Source organism: Podarcis vaucheri, assembly GCF_965113315.1.
Source record: "Podarcis vaucheri genome assembly, chromosome: 2".
Classification (NCBI taxonomy): domain Eukaryota; kingdom Metazoa; phylum Chordata; class Lepidosauria; order Squamata; family Lacertidae; genus Podarcis; species Podarcis vaucheri.
The window spans coordinates 130,632,386-130,660,264 of NC_138760.1; the positions used below are offsets into that span (position 1 = coordinate 130,632,386).

The 27,879-nt window shown below is 47.3% G+C and overlaps 2 protein-coding genes across 2 annotated transcripts; one reads left to right on the plus strand and one right to left on the minus strand.

The window, feature by feature from the left end:
• Positions 1 to 2,161: 2,161 nt before the first annotated feature.
• On the minus strand, positions 2,162 to 10,647 carry LOC309527419 (major histocompatibility complex class I-related gene protein-like). The gene is made up of 7 exons (XM_082214271.1): positions 10,541 to 10,647; positions 8,181 to 8,456; positions 7,495 to 7,770; positions 5,621 to 5,905; positions 5,188 to 5,274; positions 4,154 to 4,189; positions 2,162 to 3,407 (listed from the first exon to the last, which is right to left on the minus strand). Exons 1-7 carry the CDS (start codon positions 10,596 to 10,598, stop codon positions 3,376 to 3,378), a joined length of 1,050 nt encoding a protein of 349 aa, XP_082070397.1. The 5' UTR covers positions 10,599 to 10,647; the 3' UTR covers positions 2,162 to 3,375.
• A 258-nt stretch (positions 10,648 to 10,905) lies between these two features.
• Positions 10,906 to 23,768, plus strand: LOC309527300 (vomeronasal type-2 receptor 26-like). Its single transcript, XM_082214030.1, has 6 exons — positions 10,906 to 10,945; positions 17,363 to 17,602; positions 17,714 to 18,511; positions 20,555 to 20,782; positions 21,782 to 21,908; positions 22,380 to 23,768. The coding sequence occupies exons 2-6, from the start codon at positions 17,441 to 17,443 to the stop codon at positions 23,276 to 23,278; spliced, it is 2,214 nt and encodes a 737-aa protein (XP_082070156.1). The 5' UTR covers positions 10,906 to 10,945; positions 17,363 to 17,440; the 3' UTR covers positions 23,279 to 23,768.
• Positions 23,769 to 27,879: the final 4,111 nt, after the last annotated feature.

A 27,879-nucleotide genomic window follows, 5' to 3' on the forward strand; every position in this document is an offset into this window, starting at 1 on the left:
GGACAGAGGTGGGAACATCTGGTTCATGGGCCAGTTTACACCTGCCAGGTCCTCCCCACTTGGCCTGCCAGACTGTTTTGGTCAAGCCATGCCCATCTGCTTTAAACGAGCCCTTTACAAGGAAAGGAAGTTTGGAATTAACTTTCAGAGCAATCCAAGGACACTGCCAATGGTTTGCCAAAGTTTGCGTCTATACCCCAACATCTAGAGAGGCTCCAAAGCACACTTCCATAAGAACACATAAAAATATTTGCAGGGCATTGCCATTCAAATGGTATGTCCCACATCATGTGACCAATTATGTGGGCTGGGGCTTACCTGGGCCCAATATTTTATTCAAGTCGGCACCCCTGTGCCCTGAGAATAGTGAGTTACTATGGCTTTATTAAATTGTATCAGGTGTTTTGATACATTTGTTCCCATTGTTTGCTTCATTTATATGCCATTGCGTTTCATATTATAGTGATTGCAATGGGGTTTTTTAATACTGTTGTGATCATCCTGAGTGTTATGATTTTTGTAAACCCATAATTAAAACTCAAACCTTGAAATGTTTGTGTGAACTAAACCTTTCTTCATAATAATAAGTATGAAAATTTTAAAACATTACTGGTGAAATAGAAAATTTAAGGTTATATATATATATATATATATATATATATATATATATAATGTTCATAAATGTCCTAACCAAGCGCATACATAGATGTGTGGACATGTCTGGCGCAGCACAGGAGGACAGCCCTGAAATCATTTTGACTCCGGAAGTGACCAAATGTTTTCTCTGCAAGGAGGGAGGAGGTGGGGGAGCCACCCCATTGTCTTTTTGTTCGCAAATCCTGTCTTAAGGGTATGTCTGTGTATGAATAGGGTGAACCCGTGACCTGGCTCAGGAACTAAGTATTTGTCTTTACAAAAGACTGGCCAGGCTCCCCAGGGTATCCAATCAAGTAACCATTAACAGGTAACCTGTCAGACGAGATAAACAATGCACTCAGATTTCTGCTGTAGAACACCTCTTCTGTGATGTAGGTATGATCTTTCTGGGGGTGGTCTTGGACTCCAGGGCGGGTAATATAAAATGTCTATATAAAAGCAGACACACCTTGGTTCTGGGTTCCTCCTCCTTTCTCCTGCGTGTGAGGGGAGCACCCTGTTGCAACAGTTCAATAAAGATCAGGCTTACAAGCTGCTTTGCTTCTCAATATTCTCTGGTTGGCCTCTGTTATTTTCTCCGACCGATGGAGAACCTACAAAGGACTCTATAAGGGCTCTTGTGCCCCCCATAAGGGAATAAGGGCAGATTTTTGTTTGTTACACTGGGAAAGGCCAGAGTACAACATAACTCCCCAAAACAAAAACAAACAAACAAACAAACAAACAACCCCCTTAAACCCCATCAAACCATCTTAAAACCCTTCAGGAATGTAATTTTTAAAATTATTTAAAATTATTTAAATGTTTTTATCAAGAAACAGGATATAAGCATAACATTATCACAACAATTGGTTCTGTACCTCCCGCAGAGCAGAAGACTAATACAACAATTTCTTCCATACATTATCATCATCAACAACATAATAAAACACCACACATTAAAAACTTCCCGATACAGAAGATCAGCATCCAAACAAGAACAGAGACCGATGTGTCCCCAAAGTTATCAGCTTCCTGATAAACACAGTTTGTGCATGCCAGTAATAAGCGTGTTCATTTGAATACTTTATAAAGGTATGCCTTTTTTCTCTTTTGCTGTGAGCAATTGTGCTACTACCCAAAGAAAAGTGGTAATTTCCTTGTGCCATAAGGAGACTGTACTTGTTCATGACCTACAGTGGTGCCTCACAAGATGAAAAGAATCCGTTCTGTGATTCTCTTCGTCTAGCGGTTTTTTTGTCTTGCGAAGCAAGCCCATTGATGGATTAGCGGATTAGCGCTATTAGCAGCTTATCTGCTGATCAGATCAGCTGATAAGCGGATTAGCGGCTTAGAAAAAGGGGGGAGGGGAAAAAACCAGCAGGAACTCGCAAGACATTTTCGTCTTGTGAAGCAAGCCCATAGGAGATTCGTTTTGCGAAGCACCTCCAAAATGGAAAACTCTTTCGTCTAGCGAGTTTTCCGTCTTGCGAGGCATTCATCTTGCGGGGCACCACTGTACTTATGATCACAGGACTCATACACTGGATGACGATCACTTTAAAACAATTCTCTCCATATTCTTGCTTGGAGAAAAGTGCCGTTTTATCATTAATTATTTGATTGGTTCCATTTTGCGCTCATATTTTGCTTCTATATATCTTAAGAAGATGATAAATAAATTCCTATCTGTAATTACCAACTTTTCAGATTTTTGTAATTCCCCTCAATTTGGCTGATTCGAAGTACGTCAGTTAGGTTGTTTTATTTGGTTTTTTAAGAAAATGAATGTAACAAAAATGTAAACTGTTCAGATAAAATATTATAAAATAGTTATATAAAATATTATAGTTATATGAAAATACCAATAAAACTGATTTTCAAAAACAGTAGTGCTAATAAGGTTATCAAAGAAAAAATGTGCAGAGTTTAAGAACAAATATGTATAATAAAATGACCTTTCCAGATAGCTTTGTCTATAAATTGTTCAGAAGTTAGGTGCTGTCATGCTAAAACATCAATTCCATGCCATGGAACGTTCCATGCTAAAACATCAATGGACATTCCTTTAAGGAATGTGATCCTTAAAGTGGCTCCCCAAAATTTCTCTTTTGAAACTATTTATAGGGGGAACCTACATGGAAGACTTTTGTATCTCAAAGAAATAGACAGTGGTTTGTATTATTTTTCCTCCCTTACTGGCACTTCGGCGATTAGCAAGGGATTTTGGCTTAATTTGGTGCTTACCTGAGACATGCCGGAATTGAGTTCCGGCTAAAAGAAGCCCTGAGTCTCTCCATTATCGATCCCTGGAGTTCCCAATAACTGAAGGGGGAAGTTCGGTTCATGCTCTGTAATTTTGCTAAAAGGCTTTTTGTGTATGCTGTCTATTAAATGCAAACACTGACTTCCCTCCACTTGTGTTGTGATTGCCACTGAACCCTTGCATGTGGCAAAACAGTATTCAACCCACAATGGACCTTCACCATTCCATCTCTTTTTGATTTTCACTGCAAATGTAAACTTCAGAGGTAGAGCATCTGCTTGGCATGTAGAAGGTTCCAGCATCAATCCTCAGCATCTCTAGGCATGGCAACCAGTCACTGCAGACAGTACTTAAAAGTTTGATGGACCAAAGCTCTGATTCAGCTTCCTGTGTCCTTATGAAGCTTGTATAATTTGCAGGCAAAAGCTCTGGAGGAGCACTGAAGATTCTCAGCAGGCTTTTGGGCACCTTCCTCAGCTCTCTGGCACACCGGCAGAATATATTGCTGCAGAAATGTAAATGAAAGACTGTCGTTAAGCTGGCATGGTGGAATTGTCAGCATGAAGGCCTTAAGGAACTGGAAGGATCTAAGGAACCATCAAGTCTAGCCTATTCTTCTGAGGTAGGGGCAACTGAACATCTGCATCAAGCCACCACAGCTCAAGTCACATGCAAGGGGCGCTACAATGAAGGGGAAAGTGTGTAATGGAGAGAGAATTGCAGGGCTCCAAATGAGGACTCATACAAGGAAATGGAGTCACATATTTTCCTTCCTGATCCCTGTAAATGGCCTTCAGGCAGACCCTGAAACTCTACCAGGGGGTAACAGAGGAAGCAAATTCTCCATGGAGACCGAAGATAGACAAATCAAATAGGGAGGCATAGGGTGAAAGTAGCCAGCCACTATTATTAATTATTAATTTATACACCACTTAATGCAAAATAAGAGGTAAAACATTAATCAGATATCATCGTTCTGCACCAAGATACTCTTCGTCTCTTTGCCAGCGCTGCTTCTCAGAGTCCATTCCACATACATATTTTGCACCAGAAGAGTCTCTGCACAGAGACAAAGACCAGGCTGGAGACTCATTTCCCCCAGAACATGTCAAGGATGGGGTGGAGAGAGATGTCATGAGTCTTCTGCAGCTTGAGGACCAGTCTAAGACCTGAGCACCACAATTCTCTCCCTGTCCCACCCCAGAGATTGGCTCTGTGTTGGAGAAGCATTTCAAAGAGGGCATCACTCACCTGAAGTTGCTCTGGAGCCACCCTCTCGCTGGTTTCCTGCAGAAGCAGAAGCAGATCATTGGAAGTGGAAGAGACCCCCACCCAACCCAACCCAATCCCATTCCATTTGGCCTCCCTGAGGCTTGGCAACACTAAACCCTCCCCAGCACAGGCTCCATCAGTTTTTAGCAGCCTCAAGTGCCTTACAAGAAGAAGAAGAGTTTGGATTTGATATCCCGATTTATCACTACCCAAAGGAGTCTCAAGGGACGCGGGTGGCGCTGTGGGTAAAAGCCTCAGTGCCTAGGGCTTGCCGATCGAAAGGTCGGCGGTTCGAATCCCCGCGGCGGGGTGCGCTCCCGCTGCTCGGTCCCAGCGCCTGCCAACCTAGCAGTTCGAAAGCACCCCCGGGTGCAAGTAGATAAATAGGTACCGCTTACCAGCGGGAAGGTAAACGGCGTTCCGTGTGCTGCGCTGGCTCGCCAGATGCAGCTTTGTCACGCTGGCCACGTGACCCGGAAGTGTCTCCGGACAGCGCTGGCCCCCGGCCTCTTGAGTGAGATGGGCGCACAAACCCCAGAGTCTGTCAAGACTGGCCCGTTCAGGCAGGGGTACCTTTACCTTTAAAGGAGTCTCAAAGCGGCTAACAATCTCCTTTCCCTTCCTCCCCCACAACAAACACTCTGTGAGGTGAGTGAGGCTGAGAGACTTCAGAGAAGTGTGACTGGCCCAAGGTCACCCAGCAGCTGCATGTGGAGGAGCGGAGACGTGAACCCGGTTCACCAGATTACGACTCTATCACTCTTAACCACTACACCACACTGGCTCTCTTGCTTATCTTGCAGGAAATCAGTCCTTGTGCGGATGCAGCCATGGTCATTTCTTCAGTCTTGGTACTAAAACACCATTCACATAGTTTCTGGGCACATCAGGGGAGATGTTTATGGGTACCACCAGATTTTGATGGGCCACCAGCTATCAAGTCCACAGCTCATCCTCAAAGTCTAAAACAGTATGATCTCCTTCCTGCATATGAATTCACAGTTTATACTCACTGATGTATAGTGTGATCCCTGCTACCATCAACACCATAAGAACAGCCCCAGGCACCAAGATGATCCACAGATAGAATACTTTTGAGGCTGAAATGGAGTAAAAAGAGAGAATGATGAATGGGAACCCCAACAAAAAATACTTCTTCATGCAATATATAGTAGAACTATAGAATTTGCCCCCCATCAAAAGGCCGTGAGGGCCACCAATGTGGATGGCTTTAAAAGACAAATTCATGGAGGAGAGGGCTATCAATGCCTACGAGCCACAATGGCTACGTCCTGCCACCACACTTGGAGGCGGTATGCCCATGAACGATACCAGCAGCTGGAAATTGGAGGCGAGGAGAATGCTGCTTTGTTCAGGTCCTGCTTGGACTTCCCACTGGGGCAACTAGTCACCACAGCCAGCCTTCCTCCCCTCCTCATCACTCACCAGGCTCCTCCCAGGCCAAGTCCAGAGGCTCCGGAAGTCCATCATGTTCCACATGGCACCGGAAGTGGTCCCTATCCTTGGGGTCAACCTTGATGCTGAGCCAAGCGTAATAGGTCCCATCTGAGTTGGGGACCACATCCCTGCGGAAGGTGTCCTGCTCCCAGACCTCCCCATCCTTCATCCACTTGGCGTTGATCTCTCTGGGATAGAATCCGTAGGCCTGGCAGATAAGGGTTTCCAGCCCATCATAACCTGCCATGCGTGTAACTTTCACCGTCGGAGGCTCTGTGAAAATGACAAAGTTGTTGCTAAAGCACATCTATCAGCACCCTTCCAGCCACTGAGAGCATGGATGCGCTCCTTTAAAGTGGGTGGAGCACTTAATGTAAATTTGACATTCACAGGTCTATAGAAAGTGGGTGTTCAGGAAGAGGAATTATCAGGACACATTGTAGCCAAGCAAAAATACTCAGTGGGTGTAAAGTCTTGGAAGGAGACATTCAGGTGTCCTGGACCTGAGGTTTTCTAGCTGTGTTGTAATAAGTTAGCAAAATACCCCACCACCTGAAGGATCCCCAAGAGATTAGGAGCTCCCGAGAATGGGATTCCATTGATACAAAATGCAGCAATTGGCATTTCTGCACCTTGCATAGTGAGCCTTCTTAGGGCTTCAGGGAACAGCATCACTGGGTCTCCGTAGCAGAACCGGAGTCAGATCTCTCTGAATCAGCTAACTTATCTGTGAGGAGCAATATTAATCTTAAACCACCCCAGAGTTCCTGATACTTCCACTTACCGCATGCAGAAGATCCCTGGTTCCATGTCCCCTGCCAGAAACTCTGCAAAGTCACTGCCAGTCAGTGTTGATCAGGAGTTGCCAGTGCAGTGTTTGCGGAAACTTAGTGTGCCTACCAATACCTCAGATAGTGCCCATGAAAGGGCTCCATTCTGGGTTACGCCACACACCCCATGGTAGCTATTTTGTGACTGACACCAAACTACTACTTCTAAATCCCTAATGTGCCCATTGGTCCCCAAAGGCTGGGAAACCTCGGCTTAGACCAGGGGTCAGCAAACTTTTTCAGCAGAGGGCCGGTCCAGTGTCCCTCAGACCTTGTGGGGAGCCAGACTATATTTTTTTGGGAGGGGGGGGGGATGAACGAATTCCTATGCCCCACAAATAACCCAGATATGCATTTTAAATAAAAGGACACATTCTACTCATGTAAAAACACCAGGCAGGCCCCACAAATAACCCAGAGATGCATTTTAATTAAAAGGGCATGTTCTACTCATGTAATTCCCAGACCATCTGTGGGCCGGATTTAGAAGGCCATTGGGCCAGATCCTGCCACCGGGCTTTAGTCTGCCTACCCATGGCTTAGACCAGGGGTCAGCAAATTTTTTTAGCAGGGAGCCGGTCCACTGTCCCTCAGACGTTGTTGGGGGTCAGACTATATTTTGAAGAAAAGAAAAAAATAATGAATTCCTATGCCCCGCAAATAACCCAGAGGTGCTTTTTAAATAAAAGGCCACGTTCTACTCATGTAAAGACACACTGATTCCTGGAATGTCCACGGGCTGGATTTAGAAGGCAATTGGGCTGGATCCGGCACCCGGGCCTTAGTTTGCCTACCCATGGCTTAGACAATAGGGAGTTAGATGGACCATCACTGGTGGAAAACAGGATGGTGGTGGACCTAGTTCAGGGAACTTGTGGCCCTGCAGATGTTGCCGCACTACAACTGCCCTCACCCTTGACCACTGGTCATGTCGACCAAGGTTGATGCAAGTTGTGGGTCCAACAACATCCACAGGAATTCCACAAAGGGAGCTGATTGTTAAGTCTGCGGGATCTGCTTTCCCATCCGCACCTTTCCTCAGCAAAACCTCCTTTCCACACTCCAAGAATTTCGGCAGCCACTCAGGGCACTCCTTTTCCAGGTAGAACTTGATGTGTTGAGACCAGGCCAAGTCAATCTCCCACTTCCTCTTGGTAAACTGTGCTGGAACATCCGTCGCTGTCCAGGTGAGGGTCTCCTTGTCAAAGCTGAGGAAGTCTTCCCCATCATAGCCATATTGGGTATAGCCTGCTCTGTGGCCATCCTCACTCACCTCACAGCCATACGCCATCTGCCAAGTGTGGAAGCCTGAAAGAGAAACATCAGAGTCACAGTAGGATATGCTGTTCCAATTTTTGGGATTAAAAATCCTTCTGATTTATGCTGGAAAATGTGGGAAAGGAAGAGTTCTTTGTTTCTGCTAAAAGTTTCGGCAAGCAAAAAGAAAACACTGTTAATTTCGGTTACAGATAGGTAGCCGTGTTGGTCTGCCATAGTCAAAATAAAAAAAAATTCCTTCCAGTGGCACCTTAAAGACCAACTAAGTTAGTTCTTGGTATGAGCTTTCGTGTGCATGCGAACGCTCATACCAAGAACTAACTTAGTTGGTCTTTAAGGTGCTACTGGAAGGAATTTTTTTATTTTGACTGTTAATTTCGGTAAAAGACTGCACCTTTATCCCAAAACTTTCAGAGGGGACTCTCTTGAATGCTGCTCACCTCCACTTTGGTTGTAGTGCTTTTGCAGGTTCTCCACATCTTTGCGGAACCTCAGTTCAGCATTCTGTAATCTCCAAGTGTTTATATTCCATATATGAGGATCATGATTCACAGCATCTTTCATCCATGGGACGCCAGGCACTGCCTGCCTGCTCTGGCTGTCATAGTAAGTAGCTCTCTGGTCATCCACGTATACCACCCCAGTGAACTCGAAAAGTCCTCTGCTGGGCTCCCAAAATGCAGTGAACTGGCCATGCATGGTGTGAAAGGAGAAGCCTGGAAAGGAAGAAAGGCAGGCAAAGTTAGCAGGTCACAGAATCACAGAATTGTTGAGCTGGCAGGGACCTTCATGGTAGCCAACAGTTGCAGGGGGAAAGTCAGGCTGGCTAAAGCTCAGAATGAACTCAGGCTTGCCAGAGAGGTTAAAAATAGTAAAAAAAAGGTTTCTTCGGCTGTGTCTGAAGTAAGAGGAAGAACAAGCAAGTGGTAGGTCCTCTGCGTGGGGAACACAGAGAAATGTTATTGGGTGACAGAGAAAAGGTGGAACTACTCAACACCTACTTTGCCTCTGTCTTGACCCAAAAGGAACGTGATGCGCAATCTGCTGATAACAGAGTAAATTATGTAAGGAGGGAGCTGTAGCCCAAGACAGGAAAAGAGGTAGTAAGGGAACACCTAGCGACTTTAAATGAATTCAAATCTCCAGGGCCTGATGAACTGCATCCAAGGATACTAAAGGGTACTAAAGGAGCTTGCGGATGTAATTTCAGAGCCTTTGTCTATTACCTTTGAGAATTCTTGGAGACCAGGTGAGGTCCCTACAGACTGGAGGTGGGCAAATGTCCAAAGCAGCGCACGGAAACGTTGTTTACTTTCCCGCCAGAGTGGTACCTATTTATCTACTTCCTTTGACGTGCTTTTGAACTGCTAGGTGGGCAGGAGCTGGGACCGAACAACAGGAGCTCACACCATTGCGGGGATTCAAACTGCAGGCCTTCCAATCGGCAAGCCCTAGTCTCTGTGGTTTACACCACAGCGCCATCCGCGTCCCTTGAATAAAAGGTAAGAGCATAAAAAACGGTATCAACCATCAGTGCCATATGGGGGGGGGGGTTATTGCCCTGGGTGGCGCCTCCAGAGGAGCGCCATTAAGCCTTCCTGCCTGTGTGTGTATGCAAAAGTGCATGATGTGTGTGTGTGCCAAATTTGCTCTTTGACCCGGGAAAAACAAAGCCTAGTTTCCCCCTTGTTCTATTACCACATCCTTATTACGATCCATTCGGGGGTCAGGTGTGCAGCATACTTTTCAGAAAGATCAGCGTTTAGGGGATCAACCGGGGAGGTGGGAGGACTGAGGCTCAGCAGCACCCCACCCCCAAATTAAAAACTTCCCTTGCATTTCTAACAGAGGAACCGTATGTCTGAAATTTCCCAGACATACAGTGGTACCTCGGGTTACAGATGCTTCAGGTTACAGACGCTTCCAGTGGCGTAGCGTGGGGGGTGCAGGGGGGGCCAGCCACACTGGGCGCAACATCTGGGGGTTAGGGTTAGGGGGCGCAAATCCACTGGTTAGGGGGCGCAAATCCACTGGTTAGGGGGCGCAAATTACTTGCCTTGCCTCGGGTGCTGACAACCCACGCTACGCCACTGGACGCTTCAGGTTACAGACTCCACTAACCCAGAAATTGCACCTCAGGTTAACAACTTTGCTTCAGGATGAGAACAGAAATCGTGTGGCAGCAGCGGGAGGCCCCATTAGCTAAAGTGGTGCTTCAGGTTAAGAACAGTTTCAGGTTAAGAACGGACCTCCAGAACCAATTAATTTCTTAACCCAAGGCACCACTGTACTATATATTTGGAGGCTGGGACAGAAATCTCCTAAATGTCCAGGAAATCCCAAAGTATGGTAAGTGGCGATTTTGACCATTTCGGGGTGGGGTGGGGAGCTCAAGAAGACTAATTTTAAAGCGATTTTGCAAAAAGGAAAACCTCAACAACTTTGGCCGAAAACGCTCAACAACTTTTCTGTGTACATTTTCTGTACTAAGGCAACCCTGGGTACACGCGGATGATTTTAAGCAGGGCGGGCAGAAGACTATTTAATGCAGCAAAAAGAGGAAAGAGACATTTCGTTGCTGTGAACGCCTTCAAAAGCTCTTGCTGGCTGTGCGCGGAGCCGCTGCTGAGTGGGAGACTACTGATCGGTCGGGAAAATATATTCAGGGCTCAAAATGAGTCAAGGCTGCTGCTTAGGGATGGGGCAATCAGGGCCGCCACCCCGGCAATCTTCCTCCCTTCTTTTTTTTGCAAGCCAAGGCGCGGAAATCCTTTGCATGGGTGTGGGGAACGGTACTCACCTGAGCGGCTTCCCAGCAGGACGGCAACAGCCACTTGCAGGATCAGGAGCTGCCGCATCTTGGATGGATTGCTGTCGCAAACAGCCCCGTCCGTGCAATCTAGAGCAGCGGCTGATCTAGATCAAGCGCCGGGATTGGCCCAGAGCAACACATCCGACCAATTAGAAAAATGAGCTCAGGTTTCGGCAGCGGTTGCTGGGCGGACGTCGCCGCGGGAGGCTGCGCGCGGGGCTGCGAAGCGAAAGTGAACTTTTTGGCGATGATGCAAATTCCGGGAAACGCGGAGTAAGGGGGGGGGCGCTTGCAATTTTCGGTGTGTGTACGCGCATCATTCTTGGCGAGTATGTGGGAGGCCCCCTTGCAATTGCTGGGGAGGCAAGTCCGGAGTCAACCTGGCAAGAAAAGGTGGGAAACATTTAGGGAAGTTTTTAATGTTTAATAATAATAACAACAACAACAACAACAACAACAACAACAACAACAACAACAACTTTCTATTTATACCCCTCCCTTCCCGTTTCAGAAAACCGGGCTAACAACAAATTTAAAACACATAACTGATGCAACAAAAAACAGCACAAAATACAATATAAAAAGTGAATAACAATAAGTTCAGAATTCAAAAATCAATTTAGGGGGAAATGTTTTATTCTGTTTTTAATCTGTTGGGAGCCACCCAGAGTGGCTGGGCGGAGTATTATTATTATTATTATTATTATTATTATTAATTACAACAGCAAACATTACCACCCCTGCCAGGTAAAGAGGAGGCTGCTGGGATGACTCAGCAGGGCCCTCCAGTGTCCCACCTGTGCAACTTCTAGGAAATAACAACAACAATAATAATAAATTTTTATTTATACCCCACCCTCCCTGGCCAGAGCTGGGCTCAGAGCGGCTAACACAAATAAAATTACAATAAAAACATAATGGGGGGGGCAGTTTAAACTACAGGTTAAAAATACAATGTAAAATGCAGCCTCATTTTAATAGTAGCCCATAGATCAAGGTGCTTGTTGGCCAAAGCAGAAAGAATTAGAAAAAGGGGGAGAGGGAGTGACGGTCCAGCTGCTTTTCTGGGCTCTATTTGATTGCTGCTCATAGGAAAGATAGCTTTTTATTATTATTGATTTTCCATTAAACACATATAACCAAATCAAACATTTTCACAAATTTCAACTTTTGGACTTCCGTCAGCTTCTCTGCCAATCTTCCATATTAAAATTTTTTATTACGCATTCCCTAAATTTAATATTGCCTTTTAATATAACCTTCCTATCTTGTTCTCTTTTTTACAATACTCCTCAAACGTCCACAGAGCTTCTTTAAACCCCGCTAGCGTTATTTGAGCATCCCATATATTTTTCAGATATTCTGTAAATTTTCCCCAGTCCTCGATGAACTTGTGATCTCGTTTATATCTAATCTTCCCAGTTAGCTTGTCCAATTCTGCATAATCCGTAAGTTTCATTCTCCATTCTTCAAGGGTCGGTAGTTCCTCCTGTTTCCATTTTTGGGCCATTAATATTCTTGCCGCTGTTAAAGCATACTGGAAAAGTTTACAGTCCCTTCTGTTTATCTCAGTTCCTCAGCTTTTTATTATGATTTTGAAACTGACATTTTTAACCACTCCGAAGTGCAGTGACAGGGTATTGCACCATACCAAATACAGTGGTAACTCGGGTTACATATTCTTCATGTTACATACGCTTCAGGTTACAGACTCCGCTAACCCAGAAATAGTACCTCGGGTTAAGAACTTTGCTTCAGGATGTGAACAGAAATTGTGCTCCAGTGGCTCGGCAGCAGCGGGAGGCCCCATTTGCTAAAGTGGTGCTTCAGGTTAAGAACAGTTTCAGGCTAAGAACGGACCACCACAACGAATTAAGTACTTAACCCGAGGTACCTCTGTACCAAGCAAATAGGTAATAAATAACAAGAAAAGGAAAAGAGGAGCCACAAGTATAAATCAAAATATCTAGGTTTGAAGCGTAAGAAATTAAATCCCACCAGTTGACATAGCAACGTTCTGGATCCTCCATCACCCTAGAAACACACAGTTTATTTGTCTCCCCCCTCCCCCAAACAATAGCCAAATCCACAAGTTCTTTTTCCACACAGCCAAAAGCAGATAAGGAAGAAAAAACCTGCAGGGCTGAGCTCCAATGCATAAACATGCCCTGAGTGCACTCTTGCAGTGATGTCGAAGCTAGTCTCCGCCTTGCTAGGAAACTAAGCCCTCAAAAGAAAGAAGCGCTTTCTGAAGCTCCTTTCCCTCCCAGACTTGGTGAAGGCTTTTGCTTGCAGGAAGCCCTTGCAGAGCCTCATGCCCCACTCCACCCCAGAGGTAATATGGGGCATTTTGCCTCAGGTGCTGAAACAATGGGCCTCTCCTTCTTCGGTGTTAGGTGCACCTGCTCCATAAACTCAGGGTTGTCGTGTTGGCATCCACCTGTCTCAGGAGACAATGGTGTGCTTTCATGTGAGGTCAGGCTGTTGGATGGTTGCAGTGCTTGCTGTGGCTATAGAGACCGACACAGGAGAGACATGTTTTGTTGCAGCTGGGGCAGATGCACCGTGGTGTTTCTACTCTCTGTGTTCCTCCCAGCAGTCATTCCTCCTCTGGTCACTGCTAGGGATACTTCTTCTTTGGCGATCCCTCGTAGCCGAGTAAGATTGTCTTGTTAGGGTGTGAAACCTAAGACGCTGGCAAGTTAGCAATGTCATGTAACTTTAAGTAGTCAAGCTCGTTAAGTTGTTAAGTTGCTCAGTATATAAAGAGTGTTTGTTTTCTCTGCGTGGTGTGGGGCGTGAAGCAAAAATGTCCGAAAGCTCCGGAGGTGTTTCTGTTATCTTTCTGCAATAAACCTGTCTTTGGAAAGACAGGCTTCCCTGTGTCATTATTTCTTTGCTGCTGAGACTTTGAAGCTTGTACTGCAACAAGAATCTCTGCACTGGACTTAATTAATGCTCTGCAAAGAGAGCCGTTGCTGATGGCGCAGCGGAAGCGTTTACTGGACCAGTACACAAACTCTCTTCCATAAATTCGGTTTTAACAATGAGTCCGTAAGTGACTGTGGAGGCCAATTCTGGATCCAGACGTCCTTCCACAGTGGGGATATAGGTTTTCAGGCGGGAGTTGATCACGGTGTGGATTTGCCGAGCGTGCCTTCCTCTTAGCACATTTCTCCCTTGAATCCTGAGTTGCAGTGTCTTCAAAGCCCATGACACCTTTGGTAAAGGCTGTTCTCCAACTGGAAGACTCTCAGGCCAGGGTTTCCCAATTGCTGGTGTTTATACTACATTTTTAAGGAGTTGCCTTGAGGGAGTCTTTAAACCTCTTTTGTTGACCACCAGAATTACGCTTTCCATTTTTAAGTTCGGAATAGAGTAGTTGCTTTGGAAGACGATCATCAGGCAACCGTACAACATGACCAGTCCAACGAAGCTGATGTTGAAGAATCATTGCACAACCTGCCTGTCCCCAGGCCCTGCGGTTGTCTGCAACCCACACAACTGGGTTGATGTTGCTGGCCTTCATGTCTGTTTGCACACATCTTCGTAATGCAAAGTTGGTCTGCTAATGGGATTGGTGCCTGAAGCCAGCTTCTCATAGAGCATATCCTTGGGGAACCTGCCATCTTCCACCCGCCCCAAATAACCCCACATGCACTATTTTGTTTAGATCTACTTGTCTGGGGAGAAATCTGTAAGGTTAAAATAACCTGGAAAAAACACGAGGCTTTTACAAATGAAGCTCCTGACTGGAAACTTTGGAAGTGAGCTGGAGACCAGGAGTTCCTCGCAACATGCTTGGTGACAGAGGACCTGCCTTGCTCTGAAACCCCCAGGTATAAGACGGTATATTAAATCAATCAATCAATCAATCAATCAATCAATAGCATGCAGGAGGCCCCATTTTCAATCTCCAATGGCATCTCCCTGCAGGCCTGTGCGAGATCACTACCTGGAATCCTGGAGAGCCACTACCAGTGGTCAGACTAAGGCAGCTCCCTCTGTTCCTTCCTGGTTAACCCTTTATGCCTTTCCTTGTGTGTTGAGTTGCCCAGCATCACACACCCCATTTCCTTTTACCAAGCCAGCTTCAAAGCAGGGAGGAGCTCTGTGCTGCTAAAAAGAAAAAAAGAAAAAGGAGGGGGTTTGTGTGTCTGCTCTGTCCTCCTGTTCCCTTTTTACATGCCTACACTACAAAGACAAAGAATTAATTCCTGTTCCGCGCTTAACCTGGTTACTCGCCCATTGTACTCTACCCAACAACAGCAACCCAAATGAGGTACCATGGCTGCAAAACCCCTTCGCACCTGGATTCACTTGCCATAGCTATTTGATGCAATATATACTGTGTCTATAGGCCCGGGGAGGGGGGGAATCCTCCCCAGATGCCTCCCCTAGCCCTGAATTGGCTGAAAAGGGAAGAGTTGGCCAACAAGAAAAACTGTATTCTGGCAAATTTCCTGTGGCATAAGCCAGTCATTGCCAGCCTGGTGTCCTCTCTATGTGTTGGGCTACCCAGTTTAGCATATGCTCTCATAACACTGGGCTGCTGCTCACTTTGTCAGAGACCTACAGTGAAATCTTGGTTGGAACAGTAATGTAATAGGGAAGAGCTCTTTGTCTGCACTGGCTCCCAGTGGAGTACAGGGTCAGGTTTTATGGTGCTGGTTTTGACCTTTAAAGCCCTATGCGGCCTAGGACCCACATACCTACAGGACCACCTCTCTTGGTATGCCCCGCGGAGGACCTTAAGGTCCACAAATGACAACATTTTGGAGGTCCCAAGTCGCAAGGTGGTTAGATTGATCTCAACTAGGGCCAGGACCTTTTCAGTACTGGCCCCGACTTGGTGGGACTCTCTGTCACAAGAGACTAGGGCCCTGCGGGATTTGACACCAAATGTGGAGGAATGTCCCCACCAAAAAATCCATTGGGAAAGAGTGACCAGTCCCATCAGGACCTACTTGCCCTACATGGAAGGCCACCAAAGTCCCACAGGATTTGAGGAAAGAGGGAGATAGAAAGGCCTATATTGGGCCGGACACTAATACATTTTCCCCAGACTGTGTCAATGAGAGTGTGGTGTAGAGTGAGCTTAAATAGAGCTAATCCCCTATAGAGCTAATTGCCCCACGTAGTTGCCGACATTACCCCTACGGGAGAGTCCACCTCTCCTATTCTTGCAGGGATAGGATTCCCACGTACAGAGAAGGAACAGAATTGTTCTGATTCAGTTGGAGGGCTTTTCTTAGGTTCTTGTGAGCACAGTCCAGGTCAAATGCCCCCCCTCACTTTGAATCATGCCAAACTGTGGAGATGCTCACCACAAACATATTTTTCTCCAGCTTTGCACCTGCCCCTTGAATCAAACGAAGACTCTGGGAAGTTGCAGCGGCAAAACTTCCACCATTTGCAATTATGAAAATCATAGTGATTGCTTCTTCTGAAAGCTCAAGAGATGTTCCTGGAGATTGCCTAAACATCAGAACCAATAAAAGCACGGTGTTATTCATTGCACAGTTTCTGGAAAGAAAAGTTGGTGCAAATAATATTTCTCGTGTCAGAGGCAGGCTGAGTCAAGGTTTAGAGAAGGTGAAAGGTTGGGGGAGTGGATATATATTTGCATGGCATTTAATGGCTCCAAAGGCATTGCTAAACATCAGCCAGATTGGGACAGTGCAGGACGCAGAGGCAGAATGAGATCCCTGCCGATTCTCTTGTTGCTTCTCCTGCTAATGCCCCATGGAGTCAGTGGCAACCTGAAGGCAAAATGCACCTTGAAACTGATCAGGGATCAATCTGAAGCACCCAGTTATTACCGGCCTGGAGATTTTATGATCAGTGGGATCGTATCTCCAACATCTATTGATCAACAACATCCATATGTCTTTTCCGAGACCCCCTTCACAAGGATTAAGCCGTGAGTAATTTTTCTACCACCAAGGGAATGGTTCTTGTTTACCAGGAAAATGGCCAGTGGCTCTTCAGAGGCTGCTGGACTATTTCCAAGGTGCCAGCAATTTATTAATCTTATTAGGACAAATAAATTACAATAATTTTGAGGAATGCAATAGTAGACCAATGATAGATTCTGTAAAAATCCCTCTTAGCTAAATATATTCTTCTCCATTCCAGCCCCATTTCCCCTTTGTGTCGTGTATTTTTCAATTACAGTGGTACCTCGGGTTAAGTACTTAATTCGTTCCGGAGGTCTGTTCTTAACCTTAAACTGTTCTTAACCTGAAGCACCACTTTAGCTAATGGGGCGTCCTGCTGCTGCTGTGCCACCGGAGCACAATTTCCGTTCTCATCCTGAAGCAAAGTTCTTAACCTGAGGTAATATTTCTGGGTTAGCGGAGTCTGTAACCTGAAGCATATGTAACCTGAAGTGTATGTAACCCGAGGTACCACTGTATAAGGTTTAGGACAGAATTCTCTTCTTGCCAAAGAGCAGGGAAAGCATGCTTTAAATGAAACAATCTAGTCCTGGGGATCTTCTTCAGTAGAGGAGTCTCCAAACTGTGAACTGTTCAAATTTATCACACAGGTTTCATTCCTAAATAAATATGGATTGATGAGCTTGGTGATTCTTCATCTGCACTCAAATTGCACCAAAGTGCCAGTCCTTTTTAAAGAACACTTGAGTAATTTTTCACACACTCACTTTGAAGTAGCCAAGGCCACTGAAAGAACAGCAGCCCTTGCATCAGTTTCCTAGTATTTCATGAACTTTTAAATTGATTAATTGTTTGCAGGTGGATATTTAAGTCCTACTGGTACGTCTTGTCCTTCTTGTTCACCATTCAGGAGATCAACCAGGATCCCAGGCTCTTACCCAACATCACTCTGGGCTTCAACCTCTATGATAACTATTTGGATGAGAGGATGACTTCTGCTGCCATGCTAGACTTGCTTGGAGGCGGGAATAGCAATGTCCCAAACTATATCTGTGGAAGACAGAATAACCTGCTGGCTGTTCTTGAAGGGGCCAATTCTGTCATCTCAAAAGAGATTTCAGCCATGTCAGCCATCTACAAAATCCCACAGGTATGAAGGGAGGACAAGGGGAGATGGAAGATATTTGTCCTTTCAGCTTAATAAAGATGTTCTTTATCACGAAGGTACAGCAAAATACTAATCTCTTCTTTCTCTGACCAGATCAGCTATGGTTTCACTAGGCAAGTTCTTGAAGTTGAAACCCAGTCCCCTTTTGTTTATCGGATGGTCCCCAAAGAAGAAGCTCAGTACCCAGGGATTGTCAAGTTGCTCTTGCATTTTGGATGGACGTGGGTTGGCCTCTTCGCTCCGGATGACGACAGTGGAGAATGTTTTGTGCGCACCTTGGTGCCTCTGATGATCAGCAAAGGGATTTGTGTTGCTTTGTCAAAAAAAGTAACTCAGATAGATCTATATGACATGCTTTCCCCAAGCGAACCATTTTTCATCTGGAGACAAGTCAGCGTATTTGTTTACTATGTACCTGCTTACATGGGATTGGGACTAATCGTTGCACTACAGGTGCGACATGGGAAACAAATTGGGCCCAAAGTCTGGATCACGACCCCTTTTCAAGACATGAACTTGAACTTGTCTCTTCATCCTGATGCCTTTCAGCATATCCATGGATCTTTGTCTTTTGTAATGAAGTTGCAGACAAGAAAGACGCATCAAAACTACAAACCAGATTCCTACCTCCTTAGGCAGTTTTGGAAGGAAGCATTTCGTTGTTTATATTCAAAGCATGTGTTGGCCACGAAAGGTCGGGCAAGATGCACAGAGAAGCAGAAACTGGAAAAACTGCCTCAAGAGGAGCTGGAGAGAGCCACGTCTCAGGACAGCTCCACCACTTTCTTTAGTGTTCAAACTGTGGCACATGCCCTAAATGTTGCACATTCATCTAGATCAAAGCTGATGGCGCTGGTGGGTGGACGAGACAAAAGGCTAGAGCCATGGCAGGTATTTCCTTCACCTTTTTGCAAATGGTAACCCCTTGTCCCAAATTTAGCAAATGTTTCCTATCAGGATTCTAGATTATGTGGCAACCATTATGAGGGCTCCCTTCAGATGTTTGTGCAAGGAAGAGGAGCTACTCAGCACAGTCAAATGTCCGACTCATGTGCTGATATTGAAAGTGGCTTACACCTGTGAAAGTCTTCTCTGCAGTGGCCCCCGTACTGTGGAAGAATATTCACTTGAGATAAATTGGACAACTGTGGCAATGGCATTATGTCAGCTGGTTAAAATATACGACAATCCCAATGACTTGTTTTTAGAACTGCCTCTGTTGGGCTTTCTGGATATCTGTTGTGTTTTTTACACTTCGTTGGAAAGCACTCAGAGTGGCTGGGGCACAAGTAATAAATTGTTGGTTTTGTTGTTAATGGTCTTTGCTTGAATTAACAGTTTTATCAGTAGAATAGAATGGATATGATTTGTGGCTGACATGAGATGTGCACTGGCCCTAATTAATAACAGCTGTTGTAGAATTAAAAAACAGCAACACCTCATTCACCAAAAGCTCTTCTATTTTGAGAGCTCAGGAGTTCATTTACTTGCGTGAGAGTCAGGGCGGTCTCTGAGCTCATACAGTACAAGAACAAGCATGTAAAATTTCAACATGCAGGGCACATGTTAACCTTCCCAATTTTGCAATGGAAAACTACAAGTTAGTTTTGGCATGCAGCAGCACTTCTAAATAAAATTATTTGCACTTTAGTGTTAGTTTGCAAGCAATCAACTTGCAGTTACACGTGAAGGCATAACAATAGGAAACTTTTGTTCCAAAGCTTGCAGACAGATTCACCCTTAGTTCAGGACAACTTGCTTTTAATTTTAACTGTGGCAGAGTTCATACTTTAAATCATGGGTAGGCAAACTAAGGCCCGGGGGCAGGATCCGGCCCAATCACCTTCTAAATCCGGCCCGCGGACGGTCCGGGAATCAGTGTGTTTTTACATGAGTAGAATGTGTGCTTTTATTTAAAATGCATCTCTGGGTTATTTGTGGGGCATAGGAATTCATTCATCCCCCCCCCAAAAAAATATAGAATATAGTCTGGCCCCCCACAAGGTCTGAGAGACAGTGGCCCGGCCCCCTGCTGAAAAAGTTTGCTGACCCCTGCTTTAAATCCTGAACCAAACTTACTGATTTATCTGACAGAGCTGAAAGCAAGCAGGACTGAGATACGCAACTGTCAGGGGTTCAGGAGCAGAGGCGAGGGCAAGGGAGGAAACAGAGAGCGAGGGGGAGGAGTCCGAAGGAAAGATGAGCGATGACGACGACCCGAGATCTCCGAGTCTGTCCAGTGAATCGGAAGATTCACAGAAAGGAGCGCCAGTGACCAGAGCAAGGGGGGAGCTTAGGGGGACACCCCAGGAAGAAGGGACAAGAGGGGGTTCAGAGAGCAGCAGTTGGAAATCGGGGCCAACGTCCCCAACAGAGCGCAGTGGGGAGGAAGGGCGCCAGGCATTGGGATCCGGCGGCTCGCCGCAGGGGGGAGGGCATGAGTCAGGAGTGGCCACGCCTCCATCGGAGAGCGAAGAAACGGTCAAGCGGAAAGTGGAAGGTTGGGCGCGCGCGCCAAGTTCAAATGCACAGGAAGGCGGCACAGTAAGCAGCCCGGAAAGGGAGCCAGGTCCTAAAGCCCGCTGCAAGGAGACAGAAGGGTCCGGGGGGTCAGCGTCAGAAGAGTCCCGGAAGGAAGAGACCACGGGGGGCAGAGGGACCCAGAGAAGAACGGTCAGGCGGAAAAGGTGGAGTAAGGCTAGGGTATTAAGTTGGTGTACAGGAGGCGGGGACTCAGACGGAGCTTCGCCGGTCTAGCTTATAAGACGTAGGGCTGCACGCTGCAGCTTGGAATTGGAAACTGTAACTTAATAAAGACTTTTATAGAATGAACGCTGGCTAGCGTGATCCTCTGTGAGCTGGGATCTGGAAGCAGCCCTGACAGCAACACACTTTCATAGTTTCTTATTACTGGTGTTTTCACTGTCATTGCAGCTTCACCCTTTCCTAAGAGAAGTCCAAAGCTCAAACACTTCCATGGGCAGACTGTGTTTGGATGAGAATGGGGAGCAAGCAGGCAACTATGACATTGAGAACTGGGTGATGTTTCCCAATACGTCTAGCACTCGAGTGAAAATTGGGAGTGTTGAGAGAGAGGTGTCCACTGGCATAAAATTCACCATTAACCCCGGAGCCATTGAGTGGCCCAAACAGTTCAACAAGGTAGTGAACGTTATAAGAGTGGAAAGCTAGGAAAGTTCAAGCTCTTCTTTTGCACAACTGTTACAAAACAGCCTTGTAAGGTGGACCAGTTGTATCTTAACTACCCAGCAATAGTTGCCTCCACCAATCCCTCTTGCCACAGGCAACAGCCCAGGCGGGAGTGGAATCCAGGATATTCAAAGAAATCCTAGAGTCTGGGGAACCTGAGAAAACACACCCTGTGTTTCTCAGTTCACTTGGGGTGTAAAGCCAGCATCAGCCAGCTCTCTCTCCCAGAGATCAGAGTAGCTGGCTTTTCTCCATCTTCTTTTTGTTATGTTCTGTCTTCTGCCTTGAGCCTACATTTGTATTAAAAGGTGGAATAAAAATGCTGAAACAAGCAAGCAGGTACACCAAAGTGTTACGATATTGAAGCAATGCAGCTGCGAGTTGCTGGTAGCTTGAAAGCAAAACATAATGGGAATGTTGGGACTGTCCGTGGGAAACAGAGGGACAGTCTATTCACAGTGCGAAGCACCGGAATTAGCTCAGAGTGTAATATGAGCTGTACAGGAAGTGTTTGTTCTCTCTCGACTGCTGGAATTTGAAGAGAGCAGTCATGTTTTTTGTAACACAAAGACAGAAATAAAGGCATGTAAATACGTTTCTGTCTATCTCTTTCCCCTGCCAGGGGGGGCAGGAAAGAGGGGGGGGGTGTTCTTCTCATGCTGAGAAGGATCGCCTATCGCGACCTTTGCCTGGATCTTGCCGGGAAAGCAGACAGGGAGGTCAACAGGAGATCAAACCGGGTGCCTGGGAGAGTTGCCAGTTTCTCCTGATAAAGGCTTGATTCCCGACACATAGTGGTATACCTCTGATGCTGTTTTGCATTAAAAGTGCTTCCTTGTTAAAAAAAGAAGTGGGTGTGGTCAGTGGGTCCTTTCCAGACTATGAATGAATTCCATACACAAATGCTTCAAGCACTTTCCCCTTGATGTACCTTCTTCTCGTTATGCTTAGACTGTGCCTCGCTCCAGGTGTACCAAAAGCTGTCAGCCTGGATACGCCAAGGTGGTTCAGGAAGGAGAGCCGGTTTGCTGCTATGCTTGTGCTCCGTGTGCGGAAGGGACAATCTCCTCTCAGGAAGGTGGGTGACTTCAAGTGAGAGGGTGTTCCTTGAGATGATAGAAACAGGGTGGAGAATCACTCGGAGGAAGCTTATGCTCCACATATAACTCTGGAGGACAAGCAGTTATGGAATAATTGTTTTAAAAAACTCTTTCCCTATTACACAAACTCATTTCCTGACCTTTCCCACATCAGCATCTCCCCCCCCCAAAAAAAAAGGTAGTACAGTGGTACCTCAGATTAAGAACTTAATTCGTTCTGGAGGTCTGTTCTTAACCTGAAACTGTTCTTAACCTGAGGTACCACTTTAGCTAATGGGGCCTCCTGCCACTGTCACGCCGCATGATTTCTGTTCTCATCCTGAAGGAAAGTTCTTAACCCGAGGTACTACCGTATTTCTGGGTTAGCGGAGTCTGTAACCTGAAGCGTCTGTAACCCGAGGCACCACTGTAGAACACAGATGGTTATGGATGGTTTTTCTCCTCTGCAGATGCAGAACTTTGCACCAAATGCCAAGAAGATCAGTATCCGAACAAAGGCCATGATCAATGTATCCCTAAGATTATCTCTTTCCTGGCTTATGAAGAACAGTTGGGGATCATCTTAGTTTCCACTGCCCTGTTCTTATCTTTAACAACAGGCATTGTGTTTGGAATTTTCTTTAAATACAAGGAAACTCCCCTAGTCAAAGCCAACAACAGGGACCTCTCCTACACCCTCCTTGTATCCCTCTTGCTCTCCTTTTTGTCCTCCTTCCTCTTCATTGGCCAGCCAAGGAAAGCAACCTGTCTTCTCCAACAAATGGCCTTCAGCATCATCTTCTCTATTGCTATTTCTTCTGTCTTGGCAAAAACCATCACTGTGGTTCTGGCCTTCCTGGCCACCAAGCCAGGGTACAGAATGAGGAGATGGCTGGGGAAGGGTCTGGCCAACCACATAGTCATTTCCTGTTCGAGTGTCCAAGTTGTCATCTGCACCCTGTGGCTGGGATGGTCTCCCCCATTTCCAGACTCTGACATGCACTCCCAGCCTGGGGAGATCATCCTACAATGCAATGAAGGGTCTACCGCCATGTTCTATGGTGCCCTTGGCTACATGGGCTTCCTGGCTGCCACCTGCTTCACGGTGGCTTTCCTAGCCAGGAAGCTGCCTGGGGCCTTCAATGAGGCCAAGCTGATCACCTTCAGCATGCTGGTCTTCTGCAGTGTTTGGGTGTCCTTTGTGCCCACCTACCTGAGCACAAAGGGAAAATACATGGTAGCCGTGCAGGTCTTTTCCATCTTGTCCTCCAGTGCTGGGCTTCTGGGATGTATCTTCATCCCCAAATGCTATATTATCATGCTGAGGCCTGATCTGAATACAAAGGAGCACCTGGTAACAAAAACGTAGGATAGCTTCTGTTAGGATTGTAACAATCCTGTGTTATGCTAATTATGATCCTGGGGTGTTGTGTTTCATCATTGGACTTTTGGGGGTAAGACTGGGGACTTTTGAGCAAGTTTGCTTCATTTGGAGCTGGGATTTCTGGATTAACCCTGAGCCTCTGAAAATGCAGTTCTTTCTCTTAGTGATTGTTAGCTGCCTGAGAGTCACAGCCCCTTATCTGGCCCGTAATCCCTTGTTATATGTTGAAGGCTGTGTGTGGCAGTATTATTTGCACCCACATGAATAAGAAGAAACATCTTTCAGCTGTCCCTGTCATGGCGTTCCATCTTCTGACTGAGTTCTGGAAAGTTAAAGCAACCCTGCCTTGAGATGGGCCTAGTGTAGACACTGCTTTCACTTTCAGGTACTGCAGTTGGTCAGTCCTTTGTGGTTGTTGCTCTTTGTCTTCTGCGTGGTTCTTGATCTCATCCAGCCATTTCTCTTTCAGTTTATGTGTGTGTGTCCGTGACTTGGTCGCAGGGGTGGAGCTACCTACCTCGGCACCTGGAGCGGCGCGGAGCAGGGCTAGCTGCCCGCACAGCAAGCATTCCTAGCTGCCCGCCGCCCGTGCGGAGAGCATGGGGGTGTGCCGCTAGCCACCCACATGGAAAACGTTGGGAGGGACACAGTTAGCCGCCCGTGGCAGCACTGTCCCTAGCAGCCTGCTGCTAGTGCAGCGAGCATGGGGTGGGGTTGGTGGTGGCGTGGCGATGTCACCCACCCTCAGCGCTGACGCCCGGTGTGCACCGCACCCCCTGTACTTGCCTTCCTCTGCCAGTGCTTGGTGGTAAAGTATCCATCCTAAATTAACCTTTATAGATTTCTCTGTGTGTGCATGACTAAACGTCCCTAAATTCTCAAATAAACTTTGATATATTTATTGGGTAACAGGATCTCTCTGTTGCTGCTCTTTTACTGTCTTAAGAAACCTATGTTAATAAACTGTATTGAGGATTAAAAAAAAGAGTGGACTGTGTTGCTGGCTCTTAAGGAAGGGGTGCATTAAACAAAGGTATGAAAGGTCATGGAATTGTAGAGTTGGAAGGGAACCCAGGGGCCATATAGTCCTACGCACTGCAATGCATAAATATTACAGTGCAGGCATTTTGCAGCAACAGCAGAAGCTTGTGTTAAGAAATGGGAAATTGCTCAGACTTATTTCACTTGCAGAACAACAGCTGGAAAGTTTTATCAAATAGTGGTGTCTCCAGGGGCTGGACATTAGATGCTCAAACTATCTCATGATCAGTCAGGACACTGAGGAATTGTGTGTGTGTGTGTGTGTGTGTGTGTGTAGGCTCTCAGCAGCGTAGTGCATATTTTCCCAACCACAGTGCAAGAAATTACCTTGCCTTGCTCTTGATTCTGATGTTTAGTTGATTGGTTTCACAGGCAATCTTTGGTCAAATCTCTGGAGCTTTGGCAGGAATAAGAATAATTGTAAGGGAGAGACGTGTCACCTTGGCAGCGCCCTGGAGTCTCTGTGTGGCTTGAGGGACATGTGCAGAGTTGGAGGAAAACATGTTTACAAGATCTTACAGAAGTGGCTCCCTGCTCTTAGCTTTGGTCAGAGCGGGGAGAAAAGTCTATGTGGCCTTTAACTGACCAGGACCTAAATATCATTTTAGGATGTATGCACATACAGACACCTCGCATGGTTATTTCTGAATATTGCGAACTTCTGAAATTACATTTTGTTGCAGGGGTTAGCGAAATTTTCAGACTGAAAGCCACATTTCCTTCTGGACAACCTTCAGGTGACCACATGGCAGCAGTGGGCAGGGAAAGAAGTGGGCAGAACAACACATGAAAATTTCACCTTTCTTCAGTAGTCTAGTTTCCACACACACGGTTCTCTACCCTGTAGTCATCCACACAAGGAAGAGGCATTCTCAGAGTTCAAGGCTAAAACACTTTGGGAGGGAACAAAACAGGGCTAATAGGAGGCATGTCTAGAATGGGTGTGGGCTAGGGAGAGTACTGAGGGGCCAGATAAGAGACACTTGGAGACCGTATTCAGCTTCTAGGCCTGAGATCTCAAGGGCAGGAGGATTTTCTGCAGCCTCACTCCCATTCCGGACCTTGTCGATTGCACCTCTTGATCAGCTGCTATTGTTGGTGAAGTAGGATGCCAGGGGGAAAAAAATCCATTCTCCACCTAGTAGCATTACCTGTAGGCTCTTCACAAACACCAATGGGAAAGACAACACACGAGGACCCCCAATGGATCAGACGCAAGGCCTAGCCAGTGCAGTATTCTGTTGTTACAGGGCATGAAGGCAATAGCATTCTCCCACTTCTCTTCCAAGCAACCAGGATTCATAAGTGTCAGAGCTGCCACCAGGTCCCAGCTCACACAGGACCACGCTAGCCAACGTTCACTTTATAAGAGTCTTTATTGAGTTACAAGTTTCATTTCCGAACTGCAGCGTGCAGCTCTACACCTTCCATTCTAGGTCGACGAAGTCTCGTCTGACTCTCCGCCCCCTGTGCACCAGCTTAATACCCTAGCCTTGCTCCACCTCCTACGCCTCTCCCTGCGTCTCTGGGTCCCACTGCTCCTCCTAGTCTCCTCCCTCCTAGACTCCTCCGACGCTGAAGACCCCCCACTTCCTTCCTCCTCCTTTCGGCGGGCTTTGGGACCCGGCTCCCTCTCCGGGCTGCTTGCTGCGCCAGCTTCCTCTGCATTTGAACTTGGCGCGCGCGCCCAACTCCCTGCCTTCCTCTTAACCGTTGCCTCGCTCTCTGAGGAGGGCGTGACCACCCCTGACTCGTGCCCTCCCTCCTGCTGACAGCCTCCGGAACCCGATGCCTGGCTACCTTCCTCCCTGCTGCTCTCAGTCTTGAGCGTGGGTCCCGACTTCCAGCTGCTGCCGCTCTCAGTTATGAGCGTGGGTCCCGACTTCCAGCTGCTGCTCTCTGAATCTCCTCTGTTCCCTTCCTCCTGGGGTGTCCCCCCGGATCCCCCCCTTGCTCTGCTCACTGGGGCTCCCTTTTGGGAGTCCTCTGACTCACTGCTTAGGCTTGGAGATCTCGGGTCGTCATCATCACTCATTCTCCCTTCGGATTCCTCCCCCTCGCTCTCTGTTTCCTTCCTTCTCTGCGTCTCTGCTCCTGAACCCCTGACATCCATCCCCCCCTCGAAGCCCCCCCTTCCCCCCTCCCCGCTTTCAGGTGTGGGTGCTGGGTGCTCCATCATCATGGGAGGGAATGCCGGATACAGTTCGCTCCCCGTGGTTGGCCGCCAACTGAAGACCTCCGATTCTTCCTCCTCGCGGTCGTCGACGTTGACCTGTTCCGCTTCCATCTCTGTACCGCCGTGCTCGAACCCAAGGTCCTCCCCGAACACGTCCGTGTCAGTCTCTGCGTCGGTCGCTCGACCTGGCATCTCCAGCCACTTCCGGCGCCATTGCTCCTCTGGTCGATCGTCCCACCAATACGAGGTGTCTGACGCCGAACCCGCCGGTGATCCTTCTGGGGAACGGGTGCTCAGTGCGGGTTCCCCGTCCGAGTCGAATCCATGGAACGTGCTGGAAGAAAGTGTGGGCGTGAACAGCCAGTCGTCGAAGAAGCTCGCTGGCATGGGTCTGTGTGGGAAAAGGGCATGAAACTCGTCCTTGAGCAGGGGTTCCTCCAAAGCGTAGTCTGGCACCCAGCTATTGGCGCTGGCCCGGGTGCCCTCTCTGGCTAGGAGGTATTCGACTCCCTCTTCCCCCCATCTGGAGTCCAAAATCTCCGTGACCTCGTTGATGGGGTCCTGCTGCGCCACCCCCCGCGTCTCCGTCCGCTCCCGGAACGGACTCGGTGCCGTCCCGGGCTCCTGGAATCTGTGAGGTGCCTTGTAGGGAGTGAGCACCGACCTGTGGAACACCGGATGCATTCTGGAACCCTCCGGCAGCGCCAGCCGGAAAGCTACCGGGTTGATCTGTGCTTCGACTTGGTACGGACCAATTTGCTTGTGCCCCAACTTCTTCTTGGCTAGTGACCTGGTCGGCACTGCGTTGGCTGCCAACCAGACCCAGTCTCCTACGTGGATCTCTTCGCCAACCCGCCTGTGCTTGTCAGCTTGCACCTTGTAGGCGTGCTTAGCTAGCTCCAGCTGCCGTCTGAGTTGATCGTGGACCGCCTGCAACTCTGACGCGAACGCGTCCGCCGTCTGTGGTTCTCCTTCCCCCACTCTCTCCAGTCCCGGGAAGGTTCTGGGATTCCTCCCATTGTTGGCGAAGAACGGCGTCACCCCTGTGGACACGTGCTTCGTGTTGTTGTAAGCGAACTCGGCGAGCGGCAGGTAATCCACCCACGTCGCAGGCTGTTGATTGGCATAGCATCTCAGGTACTGCTGCATGATGGCATTGACCCTCTCTGCTTGCCCGTTGGTCTGCGGGTGTCTTGCCGATGCCAGATTGACCTTGACATGTAGAAAACCCATCAGCTTCTGCCAGAAATTCGAGATGAACTGGCGTCCGCGGTCGGACAGTATAGACCGCGGCAGACCATGCACTTTGAACACGTGATCTATGAACAGTTTGGCGGTTTGTTCCGCCGTGGCCACCTTCGCACACGGA